The sequence below is a fragment of the Budorcas taxicolor genome, chromosome 15, assembly GCF_023091745.1.
Source record: "Budorcas taxicolor isolate Tak-1 chromosome 15, Takin1.1, whole genome shotgun sequence".
Taxonomy (NCBI): Eukaryota; Metazoa; Chordata; class Mammalia; order Artiodactyla; family Bovidae; genus Budorcas; species Budorcas taxicolor.
In genome coordinates this window covers 45,819,524-45,837,921 of record NC_068924.1, presented here as the reverse complement: position 1 = coordinate 45,837,921, position 18,398 = coordinate 45,819,524, and the positions used below count along the sequence as shown (strand labels likewise).

At 48.8% G+C, this 18,398-nt stretch overlaps 1 protein-coding gene across 1 annotated transcript; it reads right to left on the bottom strand.

Annotated features, from left to right (window-relative positions):
• Positions 1–2,236: 2,236 nt before the first annotated feature.
• Positions 2,237–11,467, bottom strand: HPX (hemopexin). The gene is made up of 10 exons (XM_052653266.1): positions 11,391–11,467; positions 10,923–10,993; positions 10,759–10,830; positions 10,466–10,587; positions 8,676–8,826; positions 7,766–7,978; positions 7,396–7,503; positions 2,867–2,997; positions 2,629–2,785; positions 2,237–2,508 (listed from the first exon to the last, which is right to left on the bottom strand). Exons 1-10 carry the CDS (start codon positions 11,465–11,467, stop codon positions 2,237–2,239), a joined length of 1,374 nt encoding a protein of 457 aa, XP_052509226.1.
• Between the last annotated feature and the right edge of the window lie 6,931 nt (positions 11,468–18,398).

Sequence of the window (18,398 nt, the reverse complement as noted above, 5' to 3'; positions counted from 1 at the left end):
ACAGAGGATGAGATGGCTGGATGGCATCACTGACTCAATGGACGTGAGTCTGAGTGAACTCTGGGAGATGGTGATGGACAGAGAGAACTGGCATGCTGCGATTCATGGGGTCACAAAGAGTCGGACACGACTGAGCAACTGAACTGAACTGAACTGAACTGAACTGAACTTGCTCCCCATCCAGGTATTGCTGGCTCTGACTTCATTTTCATATGTAGTCTTCCATCTGAATGTCTGTCTCACTCTATTGCATTTATCTGATGCCTTGTCTGCATTCCCCCCTAACCTCCCCCCGCCCCAACTGTGTAGAGTGGCAGACCTTGGGGGAAGGAACTGTCCAACCCATCTCTTTTTCCACTGCCTGACACACTGCCCTGAGCATAGGAGGTACTAAGAGGGTGGATGGAAGAATCATGAGTTGAGCTTTTCTGAAAGTTCCTTGGACGCAAGCTTAGAGGCTTCCCTTCAACAGAGAGAAGAAAGAGGAGACATAGTCCTCCTTTCTCAGTAGAGAGGAGGAAGTTAGCCTCCAATAGCAGAGTTGCTGGATAACTGTTCAGAACACCTCTAGGCATCCTGACATGATGCCATGTTGGCCCCAGAGGTGGCACATGGACTGGACGAGACCCAGAACTAAGACTCTGGCCTTGTCTTCACCCCTCAGGCTGAAGGACAAGAAGCCAACCCCAGGAGGAGAACCATCCAGACATCTTCAAGGATGGAAGGGAAAACTCAAGACACTTCTTAGAAGTGGATCCCACAGCCCTGGTGCCTGGCCCCTACCTCTGTTTCCAATCCCAGCCAAACTCCAGTTCTGGATGGACCATGATCTAAGGGACCTGGGTTCATCACCTGCTTGTCTTCCCAGCCATTGAGCCTGGGAAAGGAACCTGGGGCACAACAACAACCTTGTTGTTCTCCTAAATAACAAGGGCCTGGTGCCTGTTGGGAACCATGCTATGGCCTGGCCTTCCGTGCCAGGTTTGTCTGTCTTCTCTTCTACTTAGACTCCAAAGCCCCACAGAGGATGGGGCCACCAGGTCAGGAGGGACCATGGACCTGAGTGTGGTTATCCTTCCAAGGATGCTCTGGAGTGAATCCAAGAGGTAGGTTTGAGTCCATACTCATTGTCACAGGGAAGTGTCTAGTATTGTGCCCATTTAATGGAACAGGTCACTGAGGCTAGCATATGGAACCTCAGAGAGAGGGCCCCTTGCTAGAGTCTGAGGCTTTTTTTTTTTCTTTTGAGCCTAAAACAAGTTTTCAACCTCAAGTGACATGGAAAGGTAGAGGAAGAAAAAGGTGTCACCTTGAGACCCAGTTGCCTATAGTCCAGGTCAATCCCCAATCAAATGGTTGTCAGTAAGTTTGGACCCTAAAGTCTTGGTCAGCTTATGACCAGAAAAGAACAAACCACTGTAACCTCTAGATGGTGCAAATACCCAGGGGACACCCACGAGGCTGTGTGACATTCTGAAAATGTGTTTCATAGTGCAGGTCCCGAGTCAGTCCTTCTTCCATTTTCCCAGCTTGCCTCAGGCAGGTGAAACACTCATTTTTCATTCTGCTTGTTGTGCCTGACTCATAGCAACCAAGCCTCATCTTCTGCTGTGATGCTGCCTGAACCCCCAGGACCTACAATTTGAAGACTGCCACAGCCCTTCATGGCAGCACTGGGCCAGCCCACTTGGTGTATGCGTAGCCACTTCCAGCCCTATTTCCCTATGTCCTGGGGCCAAGGTGTGGTCAGTTATTAGCAGGGCAGAGTTCCTGCTCTGCTTCTTACTTCCTGTGCCAACACAGGGGTACCTTTCTCTACATTTTTTCTCTGTTCCCCTCTTTTTTCTAATATTGTTTCTCAATTGGAGGATAATTGCTTTACAATGTTGATTTCTGCCGTACAACAACATGAATCAGTCATAATGAGATATATATATATATAGATAGATAGATAGATAGATAGATGTATATATATCCCCTACCTCTGGAATCTCCCTCCCCTCTGTTTCTCTGTGATGACTGGGATTCAGAAATCACCTGCAAAGAAATGAGGTTTGTCCTTCAGCCCTCCCCTCCCTTATCTCCTGTAGGTTTAAGAGCCTCAAAAAGAGACGTTACAAGCTTCTCAACTCAAAGAAGTGAGATTGTTCCATAACGAGGGCCCTTTGATTCAAGTGAAGAAGCACTCTGGCTTTATTGTAAGGAAACTGGGAGGAGGAGCCGGGCCAGACACGCGTCAGGAGTGCTGGGAGGGAGCGCAGCCCAGGAGGCTGTTCATCCTCTGGGCCTGGGGAAGGTCCTTGGTCTTGCTCAGTTCCTCCACGTCTTTGTAGCAGTACAGATTGGGGCCTTGGACGAGGTACAAGCCCGGACCATTGGCGGAACACGAGTGGGGGCCCAGAGACTTCTCTGTACACAGGGCCCCATCGACCTTCATATGGGGCCAAGGAAGCTCTGTCCACGTGGCTTGAGCTCCTAACTTCAGGTCCAGCCACCACAGCTTCTGGCCTGGGAAGAGACACCGGATGTAATGTGGCTTCCACATCATGGGGATCTGCACCTGGCCTTTCTCACTCCCTGATGGAGAAGCACAGAACCAACCACCCCTCAGCACGCGACGCCACTCACCTGCCATGATGTGGAGCCGAGAAGATCCAGGACAGGTAAAGGCTGCATCCACGGAATGAAGGCTGACCCCTTGAGGGAATTCCTTCTCCAGCTGCTTTGGATAATCTTTTACGAGAGTGTAGCCTGCCCTTGTCAGGAAGATATATACCTGGGTACCCTGGAGGACAAAGGACATTCATCAGCACAGAGCAGGGAATTCTCCCCAGTCTCCACCTCAGGCCTCTCTCCCCTCACACACCTGGATCAGATAGAGCTTTTCATCCCAGAGGAAGGCAGCATCCACTGTTGAGGGGCCTTGGGGCCACAGATGCTCGATGAGCCAGCTGTGCCATCCGTCCCGGCTGCTGTCCAGACGCCAGTAGTGGTTCTCTGTGGGTAGCAGAGGAAGCTTTAGCACTGGTGGTAAAAGGCCAGGCCGTGAAGAGGCAAGTGACAGATGCAGGGGTGCGTCCCAAGAAGCGGGAGAGAGTGCATCCAGAGGCCAGGAGGGAAGAGGCTAGGAGAGAAAATAGAGCAAGCATGCGGTTGGAAAAGTTAGGCATGGTGACCTGATTGGAACTGGAGGCAGTAGGGGCCTGATGGAAGGGCACGCTTGGAGAAGAGTGGCCAGGTTGCTAGCTCAGGCCAACGTAATGAGGTTTGCTGTGGGCTCCTTATGCATCTCAGATGTCCATGTGAGGAGGTGCTACAGTGAGACTGTGGCCAGAAGTTAAAAGGGAAGCAGCGTGTGACCATCCCAGACTCCCTAACTGTCCCTTTCCCCTGGCAACCAAAAGTCCACTTTCAATGTCTGTGAGTCTCTTTCTGTTTTGTAAGTTCATTTGCATCATTTCTCTTTAGAAATGCTATATTTTAAATGGATAACCAACAAGGACCTATAACCTAAAACACTGCTGTATTTAAAGTAGAAAACCAACAAGGACCTATTGTATAGCACATGGAACTCTGCTCAGTGTTGTGTGGCAGCCTGGATGGGAGGGGAGGTTTGGGGGAGATGGATACATGTATGTGTATGGCTGAGTCCCTTCGCTGTTCACCTGAGTCTATCGCAACATTGTTAATCAACTAAACCCCAATACAAAATTAAAAGTTCAAAAAGAAAAAACGAAAGGAAAGGGAAGAGCACAGCAAGCTCCCACTGGGTGTTCTCACGCGGACTGTGCTCTCTAATCCCTTGAGATGGTCAGAGACAGAGGGAGTAGCCACACCAGCCCCTAATCTTCTTCTCCCCGTTTCCTAACAACTTCCGAAAGAAATTGTCTAAACTTTTATTTACCTTTCCTTCCTCAGTCCACTTCACTTACGTTCCTGTTTCCCTCTGCCATTGAAATTTCTCTCTTCAGGGTTAAGTATCCTCCAACTTGCCAAATCTAATGCCTTCTCCTTACTATACCGCTTAGCAGCATTTGACTGCTCACAGCTCCCTTCTTTAAATTTTTCCTTTTTTTAAATTTTGGCTCCTGTTATTCCAGACTCTTCCAGTGTTCTTACCTTTTTGATGCCTCTTCAGCCTGGTATCTCACATTAGAATCCCCTAGTTTGGGCCTCCACTCTACCTGCCCTCACTCTCTCGGTGATTTTACCTAGCCCAGGGTTTTAAACCCCATCTGCATACTGAAGACTTTTGATCTGTTCTCTTCACTTCTGATGGACCTTTTCTTTGAGTGTCAGGCTCAAACTCAGCTGCCTACCTGACGTGTTCATTTGGGGCTACTAGATACCAATACCCGAATGTGTCCAAACTCATTTCTGCTCCCACCAAACACACACACCTTCTGCCCTAGTCTTTTCCGATCTTAATAAAAGGAACCATTTGTCACCTAGTTGCCCACTTCCCCAAGCTAAGTCATTCTTGAAACCGCTCTTTTCCCTTCCCCACTCTGACCAATATCCAAGGCATTGGATAATGCTATGGACTCAACTTCCAGAATACATTATGATGACTGCTCACCACCTCTGTGCTGTTTTCCCAGTCCAAGTTGTCATCACCTCTAATCCAGACAGCTGTGAGAACTCTTCGCCTGATTCCCTGGTTATACAAGTATAGCTCTGTGACTTACATTCCATAAGAAACCAGGATGATCTTTTATAAAATTAAGTCAGAACAGATCATGGCCCAGCTCAAGATCCCCTCCTGGCTTCCTTTTACAGTTGAAAACCCTTACCAGGCCCATGATATAAGCATTTTTCTTTTTTGGTTGGCCCATACACGGCTTGCAGGAAATTGGTTCTCCGACCAAGGACAGAACCCTGGGCCCTCAGCAGTGGACACATAGTCCTAACCCCTGGACCACCAGGGAATGCCCAGACCCATGTGATCTGGCTCCTTCTCCCTCTTTTGAAGCTGCTCATCTGCTCTTTCCCAACACTCAACACACTGGCCTCCTCTCTTGACTCCTCAAATTATTTGCTGTTCACCTTCCCTAAAATGCTTCTCCTCCATTGCTTTATGGGGCTACTTTCTCTTTATCACTGAAATCTCAGCTCAAAAGTCATCTCTTCAGGATTACTCTGGTGGTCTGGTGGCTAAGACTCCATGCTTCCTATGCAGGAACCTGGGTTTAATCAATCCCTGGTCAGGGAGCAAGATCTTACATGCCGCAACTAAGGTTGGTGCAGACAAATAAATAAAAAGTAGAATAAATATTTTTTAAAAATTCACCTCTCAGAGAAGGGGCCCATCATTCTCTTCACCCTATCCAATTATTCTGTCCTATTTTCTTCACAGCTTTTTGACACTTAACATTTTTTATTTTATATTTTAAAATAACAACTCACAAATCCATTTATACTAGCTTCAAATGGTATTTGGGAATAAGAAATATTCTAATGTTCCCAGGACATTTCACAGCTACTAACACTGCCTGAAAGTATTCTCTTTTATTTTCTCTTTTTTTATCATCTCTCTCTCCAGCAGACTCTATGAGGGTAATTGTCTTGTCTGCCATGTTGATCACTGTATTCCAGTGCCTAGAACAATGCCCAGTGCCTATCCGGTGCTTGATAAATAGTCGGTGTTACCATGCAGCCACAAGCTCTCTTTATGTGTATTAACCAGGCAAGTCTCAGTGACCACATGTCCACCTTTGCCTTCTGATGAAACTACCCTGCTCATGGCTCCTATTTTGAGAATCAGAGCTATGCTGCTCTTTGGGCAGAAGAAATAAGTGCTGAGCCCCAGTCCATCAGTAGCCAATGCAGAGGCCAGCCAGCAGCCACTTTAATGTGGTCTGGAATAAAACTATGGGGCTGGGCCAGTCCCATTCTCTCTCTGGAAAGCCAGTAGGAAAGAGAGCAACTGAGGCAGTTATGAGTTGTATCTGAGGCTAAAAGATCCTAACTAGAGAAAATCGCGAGGACATAATGGTCCATGTGTGAGCCAAAGGTGGGAAAGCAGAAAGAATGGATTAGAAACCGTGAGCTAGAGACAAGAGATTTATCAATAAGGGAGAGGGGAGAACTGGCCCTTTGCTGAACAGCTGGGTTGTACTGGTGTTTTTGCCAACATAGTGAGTTCCCACCTTGGCTGGGTACTTTTAACATAACGGTGTTCTCTCAACAGCTATGGAACACCTCTAATGCTCTTGATTTAGGATTTCAGCTGCATTCTGTTTATGCGCACATGGCCTTGAGATTCCATGATCTCGCCATGGGTGAGTGTTCTCTATCTGTCTCTGTGTGGTCCCTGTAGCCCTAGTTTCTTAGTGCTTCTATCTCCATGTCTTTCTACCGATCTCTGTCTCTATTTCCATAGCTATCTCACTTTGTGTGTGTGTTCTGCCAGTGGTGCCTTGCTCTCACCATAGCTGCGTATTCTCCTGATCCGGCTGTGTTCTTACTCTGGCATGTATTCTCAGTACAGGTCTACTTGTTCACTATAGGTGTGTGTTTCATCTCGGACGTATGTTCTCATTACAGCATGGGGATATGCTGTTATGTCATATATCCCCCTTGTCATGGGGATATGCTCTGCTTGTGGCTGCGTATTTTTCATTATAGCTTGGTAGTCAGATCTGATCGGATTTGTTCAGGGGTTAGGAGTAAGGAAGGATTTTCACTCTGCTGTATTCTAAACCACTGTTTCACACTTGTATCCTGTCATACGTATGTCTTAGGCTGAGTGTAATGGGGTAGGTCACTGTCTTAGAGCTGTCCTCAAGTATAGATCAAGACATCCTTTTTAGGTAGCATTAGATGGCTTTTACTAATTAATGGCACAGGTCTGGGGAGAGGGGTCTCCCCTGGTCACTCAGGGGAGAAATCTTATCAGGCTAGTGAAGCTATTGCCTAAAGATCTAAGGAACTGAACACTTCTTGGCTGATGCTCAGCAACGGGAACATCTTATTTCCAGGTAATGCTATGCCCAGAGGCCTGGATATAGGAACCAGGCACCTGGAAAAAGATGGAGCTCCTGGAGATAAGCTTGAGGTAGGGGGGTGGGGAGAGGGTCAGAGACATGCAGGAGCAAAGGGAATATGAGGAGTCATAGGTTCAGGGGGTCCAGGGAAGGCACAGACCTGGCATGGATAGTACTGAGAGGCAGACAGGTGGAAGAAGTTAGAGGCCTGGACAATGAGATAGGTTCCTTAGATATGCATCTGAGGAAATGAGAGGTGAAAAGGAGCATGCCAGGGTGAAAGGATGGGAGCCTTTCATAAGGGGCACAGTGATGAAAATGGAGGAAATATCTCAGAGATGAGAGGCACACACAAAAGAGTTGGGAGGTATGGAGGACAGAGATGGGGGGATTGGAGGGCATCTCTTACCACTGAAAGCATAGGTGGCACCATGGTTGTCAGAGAGCAATGCAGACAAGACTAGATGTGGGCTACAGCGCTTATCCACATGCTGGGTTGCATTCCTGTGTGCATGGCCTTGGGGGAGAAATAAGCAAGGGAGAACACACGAAGGCAAGAGGTCAGAATGAGGGCTGAGGTGGAAGAAACCGCTGGGCGTATTGGGGGTGCATGTCTTCCCCATATGAAGACAGTTGGGAAGAGCCAGAATGGAAGTGGGGCTGGCGCAAGGGCCAAGGTATCATTCCATAGGTGAGGGTACGAGCTGGGGTGCATGGCGTTTGCAGACTCAGGGAAGGTGGACATGCCTCCAGGGGTCCCAGGGCTGGGGCTTTCTCACCTCTGTTAGGGCAGGGCATAAAGTAATCTCGGACATCCCGAGGATAACTGAAATTCACTTTTCCATCAATGGGGTCGAAGCGCAGGAATTTGTTACCCCAGAAGCAGTAGTAGCGGTTGAGCCATCGTATGGCCGAGGAGCAGTTCCCAACGGCCGGCCAGAAACGTTCCTTTATGGTACTTGTAGAGAAGTCCCAGAACCACGTGTGGTTGCCTTTGTCCAATCAACCAACAAGCATTCGGTGAGGCCAGACTGTGCCCTCTCTTGTGCTTGCACTGGGCCCCAGGATGGACCAGATGTGGCCCCCATCACATGGAGCTCACAGCCCAGCAGGGAAAGAGTTGAGGAAAGTAGTCATATGACAGAATTCAGCAGCAAAGTACACATGATCAGTTCAGCAAGGGCAGTGGGAAGAGTCTGGGAAAACTTCCCAGAGAAGGTGATACTTAAACTAAAATCTGAAGGAGTTACAAAGCATTCAAGAGTGGGAGATGGAAGCCTAAAGCATGAAGCAAATTGGGTGTCTAGGGACTAGCAGAGAGTTTGGGGGGCTTCATGTTCAAGGGAAGGGATTGAGAGACTAAACCCTGGAGAGTCAATAGGCTGGGGGGACTTGGAGAATTGTATGTAAGGTCATGAAGAACTTTGTCTGTGAGACTAAAGAACATGGATTTGTCCTAAGGGTCATGGAGGACATGAGGGACTTTTAGCAGAATTATATCCAGTTAACTTCCCCAGAATGACTTCCTCTTACTTCCCCTACTTAAACTGTGCAGACCTTAATTAGCTTCTCTATTTCTCTTTCTTGGGAAACCATATCATGGTACTACCAGCACCACCCTCCCTACCTCTACTCCCTCACCACCATCCCACCACTACTCCACACTCTCTTATTCCAGCCGGCACTGACCTTGGAAGAAGAAGACACCCTCCTCAGAGCATTCTCCGCGGTGACATTCCACAGCTGCATCCAGTGGGATTGGGATTCCAGGAAACTTCTCTTGGAGCAACTTTGGATATTCTTGCCCCTTCTCAGGAGGATATACCCAGAATTTGTCCCCCTACACACAAAAGCACGCTTTTTTTTAATATGCACGCCAGACACTGCCACTCTGCTCACACAACACCTTTTGTCTATCACAGTTAACGTAATATTTTTCTGCAGTCCCCCATACTCTCAATCCATCTGTGGACAACAATGTGCTGACCCCTTGCACAAATATATACCTTCAGTTTGTGCAAATCCAATCATTGTTCCTACACACACACATCTGATTATGTACAACTAGCACTCCCATGGTACAATGATCTGCAACACCACTGGTTTTAGCAAACACATCCACAATCATCCTGCAATCATCCATCCACTCAAACATTCATTTGTTATTTATTCACTCAAGAAACAGTTGCTGAATGACTACCGCATGCCAAGTATTGTGAGAATCACTGGTTGTAAAGGGGTGACAAGACTCTACCTCTGCCTTCAAGGACTTCATTTTTTTTTTCACTGTACAAAAGCAGAAATTGAGACCGTAGTGAGCCCTAGCCATGTGAGCTCCAAGGTGGAGGCATGTGAAGTGCATTGGGAATAAAGGAGACGTGCCTAAGTCAACCTAGAGAATTCCTCGAAGGCTGCACAGAGGAGGGAACATTTGGGCCAGGTGTTCAAAACTGAGCAGGAATTTTCCAGGCAGACAAGTGTGGAAAGGGCATTACTAGCAGAGGGAGTAGCGTGTACACAGTATACTCATGTGGCTGGCACACAGTGAATGTGGCCGGGGAAGAGATCAACCTGAGGTAAGCAAGGCCCAGGTCTCATGACCCGTGTGCACCTGGCTGACAGGATGCAGCACGTGGTGGTGCCATTTGCTGAAACAGGGGACTCGGGAGGAGAGGGATTTGTACAGAAGATACTGTGGTCCGTTTGAGGGGTGCTGCATTTGAGGTGTGTACAGAACGTCTAAGTTGAAGATGTCAGCTAGGAAAATGCAAAGAAATGTCTGGAGCTCTGGGGAGAGATCCATATCTGGTGTCCACAGCGTGGAGAGTCTCAGAGCCATGGCAATGGTTGAGATCACCCAGAGAGGGTGAATAGAGAATCTGAGAAGGATCCCCAGGGAATATTCAGGGAGTGGCCCAGGATGAGAAGCTGAGAAGAGCAAGAAAAAAAAGGCTGGAGGGAAAACAAACCCGGCAGTGAGGGCCACCCAGCCACGCGGCATCTTTGTGAGTCAGGAGAAGGTGCCCAGAAGGAGCAGACACAAGCTGGGCCAGGACATGGGACCTGATGAGCACAGTGGGGTGGATTTCATCCTCCACTCACCCCTCAGCCAGGTACTGCTGTACAGTGAACAACCTGGCAACCACAGGAAGAAGACCAGATGCGGGGTCATGGAAGCCAAGGAAGAATTTCTAGGAAGGAAAGGATGGTCGACAGCTTGAGGAATACCAGAGAGGAGTGGACACAGATTAGGACTGAAGAAGAGCCGCTGGATGTGGCGCCTGTCAGGACCACATGCACACACACACACACACACACACACACACACACACACACACACACACAGCCTGACCTTTCTCAGGAAAGGAAGGCCCAGGAGGAGGAAACTTGGAACCTGTTGGCAAGGGCCACCTGGGGGGAGGGTTTCTCATGTTGACTCCAGCACTTCTGGCCTGGCCCTGATCTGGGTCCAGTCGTACCTTGATCAGAAGGACACTGTTATGATCATAGCGGAATGCAGCATCCACGGGACTGGGGGCATCCTTCCACCTCTCTGAGATTAACTGTCGGGCCCAGGCATGACCCTTCCACACAAACTCCCCTGCAAAACATACAGTCACTGAGGGACCCAGAGCAAACTTTTGGCCTACTGAGATAGTTACAAAGAAGCCGTGGGTGATGCTCTTAAATAATTCCTAAGACCACCAGGACACATCCTGGTGAAGGGGACCAAGTCTGAGATCCCAAATGCCCCAATCCCAGCCCCTCCTACCTTTTAAAAACAGCATGTTCCCATGCTCATCCAGGGTGGTAGCATCAAAGCCCCAGCCATCCGAGCAGCGTTCTGGGGAGGAGGTAGGGAGGCAGCAGGTGAAAGACCAGTAAGAGGATACAATGCAGAAGCAGAGACAGAGACACAGAGACTCAGGGTCTCACCCGTCACGTCTGCATCCGGCTTGGCCACGTTCCCACCTTCAACTCCGTGCCCATGCTCAGGAGCTCTAGCCCTAGAGAGAAGACACAGAGCTGTCTGGCTCCGCAGCAGCTAACCCCTCTCCCTTAGCTCCTGACCCTAGACTTGAAGAAGTGAAGTGAAGTGAAATCACTCAGTTGTGTCCAACTCTTTGCAACCCCATGGACTGTAGCCTACCAGGCTCCTCCGTCCATGGGATTTTCCAGGCAAGGCTACTGGAGTGGGGTGCCATTTCCTTCTCCAGAGGATCTTCCCAACCCAGGGGTCAAACTCAGGTCTTCTGCATTTTAGGCAAATGCTTTACCGTCTGAGCCACCAGGGAAGTCCCAAGAACCCAGACTTACCCCAGACTCACCCCAGACCTAAAACCTGGCCCTATCCCACTCTAATCCCAACCCTGATCCTTCTTGCCCAGCCTCAGCTTCACTCACAGAGGGTGGGCTTTGGCCAAAGACCAGCACAAGCCCAACAGCCACAGTGCAACTGGTGCTCCCAATGCCCGAGCCATGGTGAGCTGGAGAGGCCCCAGGACAGCGCCAGGCGCCTGGCTGAACCCCCTATATAGAGAAGGCAGCAGCGCCAACCCCACTCCAAGCCTGCTGGGGACGAGATCTCTCAGGACTATGCCAATATTGGCTGATTACATCAGTGCAAATAAGGTCAGGGTCTGAACAGAAATCTAAGTCCAAGACTAACTCTTCCCGGCAGGAGGCCCCATCCCCCTTCAGTGACTTTTCTTTAAAAACTTTTTATTTTTTATTGGAGTATAGCCAATTAACAATGTTGTGATAGTTTCAGGTGGACAGCAAAGCCCTTCAGTGACTTTTGAGCAGTGACTGGCCCAGGCCATTGATGTTCAACATGACTCTTCACCTTGTTGATGCGTCTGGGTACCCATAAAGGGTAAGAAGGGGTTAGATTGATTGAGGACCACTTGGCTGTGGTTGGGCTTACCTGAACAATTCAGGAGGAGAGAAGAGGAAAGCAACATTTTTGTGAACTGTGCCAAGCCCAGCTCTGAGACTCTTAAAGAGTCTAACACTTACATATATTTAATAACCACACACACATACAAACAAACTTAGAACTGCTCAGAGAACAGTTTCTTCCAAGCTCCATCAGGGACCTGCTGGGGGCATTCCCAAGTCTCTTTATCTTTGCCCTTGACAAGTCAATAATATTTCACCATTGCTGAAAGTCCAAGTTCCGCCCTTGCTCCCACCCCCACAGACTTTGCAAAAATCACCTGGGATGGAAGGGCTGGAGGAGGTGTCTCTTTCAGAGAGACCTACTAGTAATTAGACTTTCTTCACAGTTTCTCTCTTAAGGGGAAAGTGCTTTGTTTACCTATCACAGAATAAAAACAACTGTCCTGGGGTTTCACAATATTAATAGCTGATTCTTGCTTAAATGCTGTCTTTTCAGTGAAACCTTTCTTGTCCACCTCATCTAGCTATTTCAGAATCTCAGTAGTTTCCTCTATGTTACTTAATAAAACTTGAAATTATTTTATTTGTATATGCTTTTGCTTCTGCTAGTTTATGCTTTTTTTCTTTGCTAGTTTTGATTTGCCTGTCTTATGTACCATTATGTATTTAAAAAATTTTTTAAATGTTTTTTGGCTGTGCTACGTAGGATCTTAGTTCCTCGAGATATTGGAAGGGTAGTCTTAACCACTGGACCACCAGAGAAGTTCCTGTACCATTACATTTTCTCTACCTAAACTAGTACCGGGCATGTACAGGCATACCTCAGAGATAGCTAGAGTTTGTTTCTAGACCCTTGCGATAGAGTGGATATCACAATAAAATGACTAACAAATTTTTTGGTTTCTCAGTGCAAATAAAAGAGAAGTCACTCCAACGAGAAGGCTGCACATCACTGCTGAAGAGTGGCCCCCACTCACCACAACTAAGGAAAGCCAGTGTGCTGCAGTGAAGACCCGGAGCAGCAGAAATGACACAAGGAGATTAGTTTTCCTAAAGTTAAGTTCAGTTCAGTCGCTGAGTCGTGTCCGACTCTTTGTGACCCCATGGACTGCAGCACACTAGGCTTCCCTGTCCATCACCCCCTCCTGAAGCTTGCTCAAACTCATGTCCATTGAGTCGGTGATGCCATCCAACCATCTCATCCTCTGTCGTCCCCTTCTCCTGCCTTCAGTCTTTCCCTGAATCAGAGTCTTTTCCAATGAGGCAGCTCTTCGCATCAGGTGGCCACAGTACTGGGGCTTCAGCTATAATGTGCCATTATATACTACTATACTGTAGGCTGCTGCTGCTGCTGCTGCTGCTGAGTCGCCCCAGTTGTGTCCAACTCTGCGCCCCATAGACGGCAGCCCACCAGGCTCCCCCGTCCCTGGGATTCTCCAGGCAAGAACACTGGAGTGGGGTGCCATTGCCTTCTCCAGTGCGTGAAAGTGAAGTCGCTCAGTTGTGTCCGACCCTCAGCGACCCCATGGACTGCAGCCTTCCAGGCTCCTCCGTCCATGGGATTTTCCAGGCAAGAGTACTGGAGTGGGGTGTCATTGCCTTCTCCGATATTGTAGTCTATTAAGTATGTAATAGCATTAGATCAAAAAAAGTACATATTTTAATTTTTTAATGATTTTATTTATTTATCTTTGGCTGCGCCGGGTCTCTGTTGCTGTGTGGGTTGTTCTCTAGTTGCGGAGGGTAGGAGCTACTCTCTGTGTGGGTTGTTCTCTAGTTGCTGTGTGGGTTGTTCTCTAGTTGCAGAGGGTAGGAGCCACTCCCTGTGGGTTGTTCTCTAGTTGCGGAGGGTAAGAGCTACTCTCTTGTGGAGGACGGGCTCTAGGGCAGGTGGGCTTCAGTAGCTGTGGCTCCAAGGCTCAGTAGTTGCGGGTTGCGGGCTCCAGGGCACAGGCTCAGTAGTTGTGGTACAGGGCTCAGTTGCTCCACAGCACGTGGGATTTTCTCAGACCCGGCTCTGAGAATCGGTGTCTCCTGCATTGGCAGGCGGATTCTTTACCGCTGAGCCACCAGGGAAGCCTCTATACCTTAATTTAAAAACACTTTATTGCTAAAAATGCTAACCATCATCTTTTGCAATAGTAACATCATAGATTACTGGAACAAATATAATAAAACTGAAAAAGTTTGAAATATTTCAAGAATTACCAAAATGTGCCACAGCAACATGAACTGAGCAAATGCTGTTGGAAAAAATGTGCTAAAAGACTTGCTCAACCCAGCGTTGCAACAAACCTTCAATTTGTTACAAAAAAAAAAGTACTATCTGTGAAGTGCAATAAAGCAAAGTGCAATAAACTAGGTATGCCTGTAATAGACGTTGAATAAATATTTGTTGAATGAAAAACATTAATTTCAAGTATTGATAGTGGTACCAATGTTGCTAAATTTCTGACAGCTTTTCTCCTTCCCAGGTAAGGAGAATATCAGGATTGGGGGTGTTTTATTTTGGAGACATACTGTGATCTAGGGGTCATAGGTCTCCATGACACTGACCGTCTTGTGGTCTTGTTTCTTTCTCCGGTGTCCAGCCCTACACTCCCCTCCTCCTCTCAGCTCTGCCATCCCTAGTATCTGCTATCTTCAGCACTCACTGGGGTCCGCCTGTTTCTACCTGAGACGTAGCTGCAGGAGACAAATATGAACAGTCAGCTCTGGGCCAGGCTGAGGTTCCAGGATCCCTGTTCCCCAGTCCAGCCTGAAGGGCCCCTGATCCCTCTCAGATGCCCTTGACATCCCGTTAAATAACCTCAGCAAAAGCCTCAGATCCCTTGTCTACTCTGCAAAGGTTCCTCCTGACAAGAAGACAGAGATTTCTGGGACCCCTGGAATGTGTTACCAGGCCTCTGCCATCAGGTTTAGCGTCCTCTCCTGACTTACCATGAAAACATGTCACGTTAACACTGTTCCTCCCTTGAGGTTAGTGGACAAAGCTGGACTCCTCAGGCCCTTAGCAGCATGGGTAGCACCTCGACTCCCTCAGCAGATACCTGACACCCATTTCTCCCTCTGCAGGGTATCTCTGACTGGGCCCGCTTCCTCCTAGCTGCTGGGCACTGGGGGTTGCTACTCCCAGACTCCCCTTCTCCTTGTCTTCAGCCTCTAAAATATTATATAACCTTCCTGGGATTAGCCCCCCTTGAGCACCCAGTGACCTTTCATCACCAACCCCTCAACAACCACTTCTAGCTCCAGAACTGTGTCCACGTGTCCTACAGGTTTCACTGAGCCTGCCTGGGGAGTGCTCACACCGAGCAGGAACACCGGCCGGAAAAGCCACTATGAGGGTCTTCAGTAGTACCGGCAGGGCCCTGCATGGACCTTCTGGTCCAGGAGCAGCCTCTCCTGAGGCCTCTCAGGGCTCTCTGCTGGGACAGCACATACACTGGACGGTGGCTTCTCAGCTTGGCCTCTTCTTTCCCACACAGCTCTGGTCCCCATCACAGCACCCCTGGATCTACCTATCACAGAAGACTCATCTGTGGCACTTTCCCACTATTGTTTCCTAATTTGTTTGTCTACTCTAAGGTGTTTTAAATAGCATTATTGGAAGCCCTCCTCTTTGGTCCCGTCCAACCGCGACCCAATCGCCTCGGCGCCCCCGCCCCCCCGCCAACGGCTCAGGGATTAGGCCAACAGAGTCTTCTGCACAGCAGGCAGCTTGCATGAAAGTTCACCTCCTGAGCAGGGGCTGAGAGGCCGTTTGAGAACCCAGGTGGGGATATGTCGGCCATTTCTGCTTGTCCTGAGTTATTCCCAGCGCTGTGTCCTGGGCTGTGTCCAAACTTGGGCCTGAGCGCCCCCTGGAGGCCTCGGGGATCAGTGCATGCCCACCCTGCAACCAGAAGCCACAGCCCGAGATTTCCTCCCTAAAACCGGCTCCCCAGTTTTTCCCTTTCACTCCTCTCAGCCTCGCTGTGGGGCCTTAGTGCCACGTCCCCTCTCTCTGATAATCTCCGCTGCCCCGAGCAGGTGTAGGGACCTTGGTCCCTTGCTTGATTTCTTGGGGATTTCAAGCCCGGAATTATCCAACCATCCCCTTTACCATGTGGTCTTTCTTCCCAACCCTCCTGACCAGCAGCTCTCTGGCTTCCCCCTAAGGGAGTGTGCATTGGGCCTGCAAACATCTTCATGGACGGAGCTTCCTCTGGCATCTCAAGAGCTGCAGTTAAGCTGGACACTGCCCTGCTGTCCCTTGGACTGGCTGTGTGCAGCCCGCTCTGCCACTGAGTTCTCTCATCCCAGTTACTTCTCACTTCCATGAGTGCTGTGTGTGCTGAGCACTCCAGGCAGCAGAGATATTATCTCTTTTCCGGACTTAAAGAATTGGGATGCAGCTCCAGGTACCCAAAGTGCTCGCTGCCCTCAATCAACTCCTTCAAGATTGCCCCTGTCTATAATGGGCCTTCCTGCATAGTCCATTCTTACCTCCCTCTGAATGTGTGTCTGCATGTGTGCTCAGCCACATCCAACTTTTGCTACACAGTGGACTGTAGCCCACCAGGCTCCTCAGTCCATGGGATTTCTCAGGCAGGTATACTGGAGTGGGTTGCCATTTCCTCTTCCAGGGGATCTTTCCCACCAAGGGATCAAACCCAAGTCTCTTGCATTGGCTGGCAGGTTCTTTAGCACTGAGCCACCTCTGGTCCTTCCCTATGAATGATTATAATAATTTGCTTGTATTTATTGGGCACATGTATGTGCCTAGCATTGTGCTTAACACTTAATGTGATGATTTTATCAAATCGTACATAAATGAGACTTCCCTATGGTCCACAAGGTGTCCCTTTGATCTCTGAAAAGCCCCCTATTGTCTTCCAGAGGTGCATGAACAGGCCCTCCCACCCTTGACCCAGGAATTGTGCTCAGTTCAGTTCAGTTCTGTCACTTAGTCATATCTGACTCTTTGCGACCTCATGGACAGCAGCATGCCTGGCTTCCCTGTCCATCACCAGCTCCAGGAGATTGCTCAAACTCATCTCCATCAAGTCGGTGATGCCATTAAACCATATCCTCTGTCATCCCCTTCTCCTCCTGCCTTCCGTCTTTGCCAGTATCAGGGTCTTTTCCAATGAGTCAGTTCTCCGCATCAGGTGGCCAAAGTTTGGGAGCTTCAGCTTCATCATCAGTCCTTCCAATGAATATTCAGTACTGATTTCCTTTAGGATTGAATGATTTGATATCCTTGCAGTCCAAAGGACTCTCAAGAGTCTTCTCTAACACCACAGTGCAAAAACGTCAATTCTTCAGCACTCAGCTTTCTTTACGGTCCAACTCTCACATCCATACGTGACTACTGGAAAAACCATAGCTTTGACTAGATGGACCTTTGTTGGCAAAGTAATGTGTCTGTTTTTTAATACACTAGGTTTCTCATAGCTTCTTCCAAGGAGCAAGCATCTTTTAATTTCATGGCTGGAGCAGTCACCATCTGCAGTGATTTTGGAGCCCAAGAAAATAGTCTGTCACTGTTTTCCATTGTTTCCCCATCTATTTGCCATGAAGTGATGGGACCGGATGCCATGATCTTAGTTTTTTGAATGTTGAGTTTTAAGCCAGCTTCTTCACTCTCCTCTTTGACTTTCATCAAGCGGCTCTTTAGTTCCTCTTCGCTTTCTGCCGTGAGGGTGGTGCTCCACCAAGGTAGTCTTGAGCTTCCCCATGACATCTTATACTCAACCTTCCCAGATCCATCACTCCCCAAGTACTGTTGAGTGCATTCTCTGCCAGTTACCATGCTGGGTGCAAGGGGCCTAAGAATGAATGAGGTGCTACAACTTACCAGTTTGGGGTATGACAGCTCCAGATTCCGGACTGGGCTCTGCTCTTAGCAATAAAGAGTAGTTTCAGCCTTTTGTAGAGAGGGAGAAATCATAGACCATACCTCCCAAATCACTGAGGGCTGCTGGCAATTTATCTTTGGAATTGGCAGCCAAACCTTGACAAATAGAGGTCAGGAGGGGGTGCCAGGACCCTTGTTTCACTGTAGGGAAAGGGCAGCAGTCTTGGCTCAAGAGCAGGAGGATGAAGCAGAGCTCAAAGTCTTCGGGACTGAGTTTTCAAATGCCCCGACTTTCCCATAGCCTCAGCTCGTCCCAGGTCCCTAACCCAGGCCTGCGCCTCAAGGATTGCTGTCTTCTTTACAACTGTTCTCCCCACAGCTGCTGGCTGTGTTTGGGTAAGGGTCCTTTCTCAGCCCTAGAGCAGAGAACCAAAGACCTTCCTATTTCTGCAGGAGACGTGGGCCTGGGGACAGGCATTTAGAGCTAGCTGAGTTCCAGGGGCTCTGCCTCTCTGCTCTCTTCTCCTGAAGCTTCAAAACATCAGGGCACATTTGGAATCTGGGTCCCCTAACCCAGCTGCTTGCCCCTCTTCTCATCAAGAGCTGGTTGTACCCTCATCTCCCCTTCCAAGCCCCATCCCACAAGAAAGCAACAAAACCATCGTGGT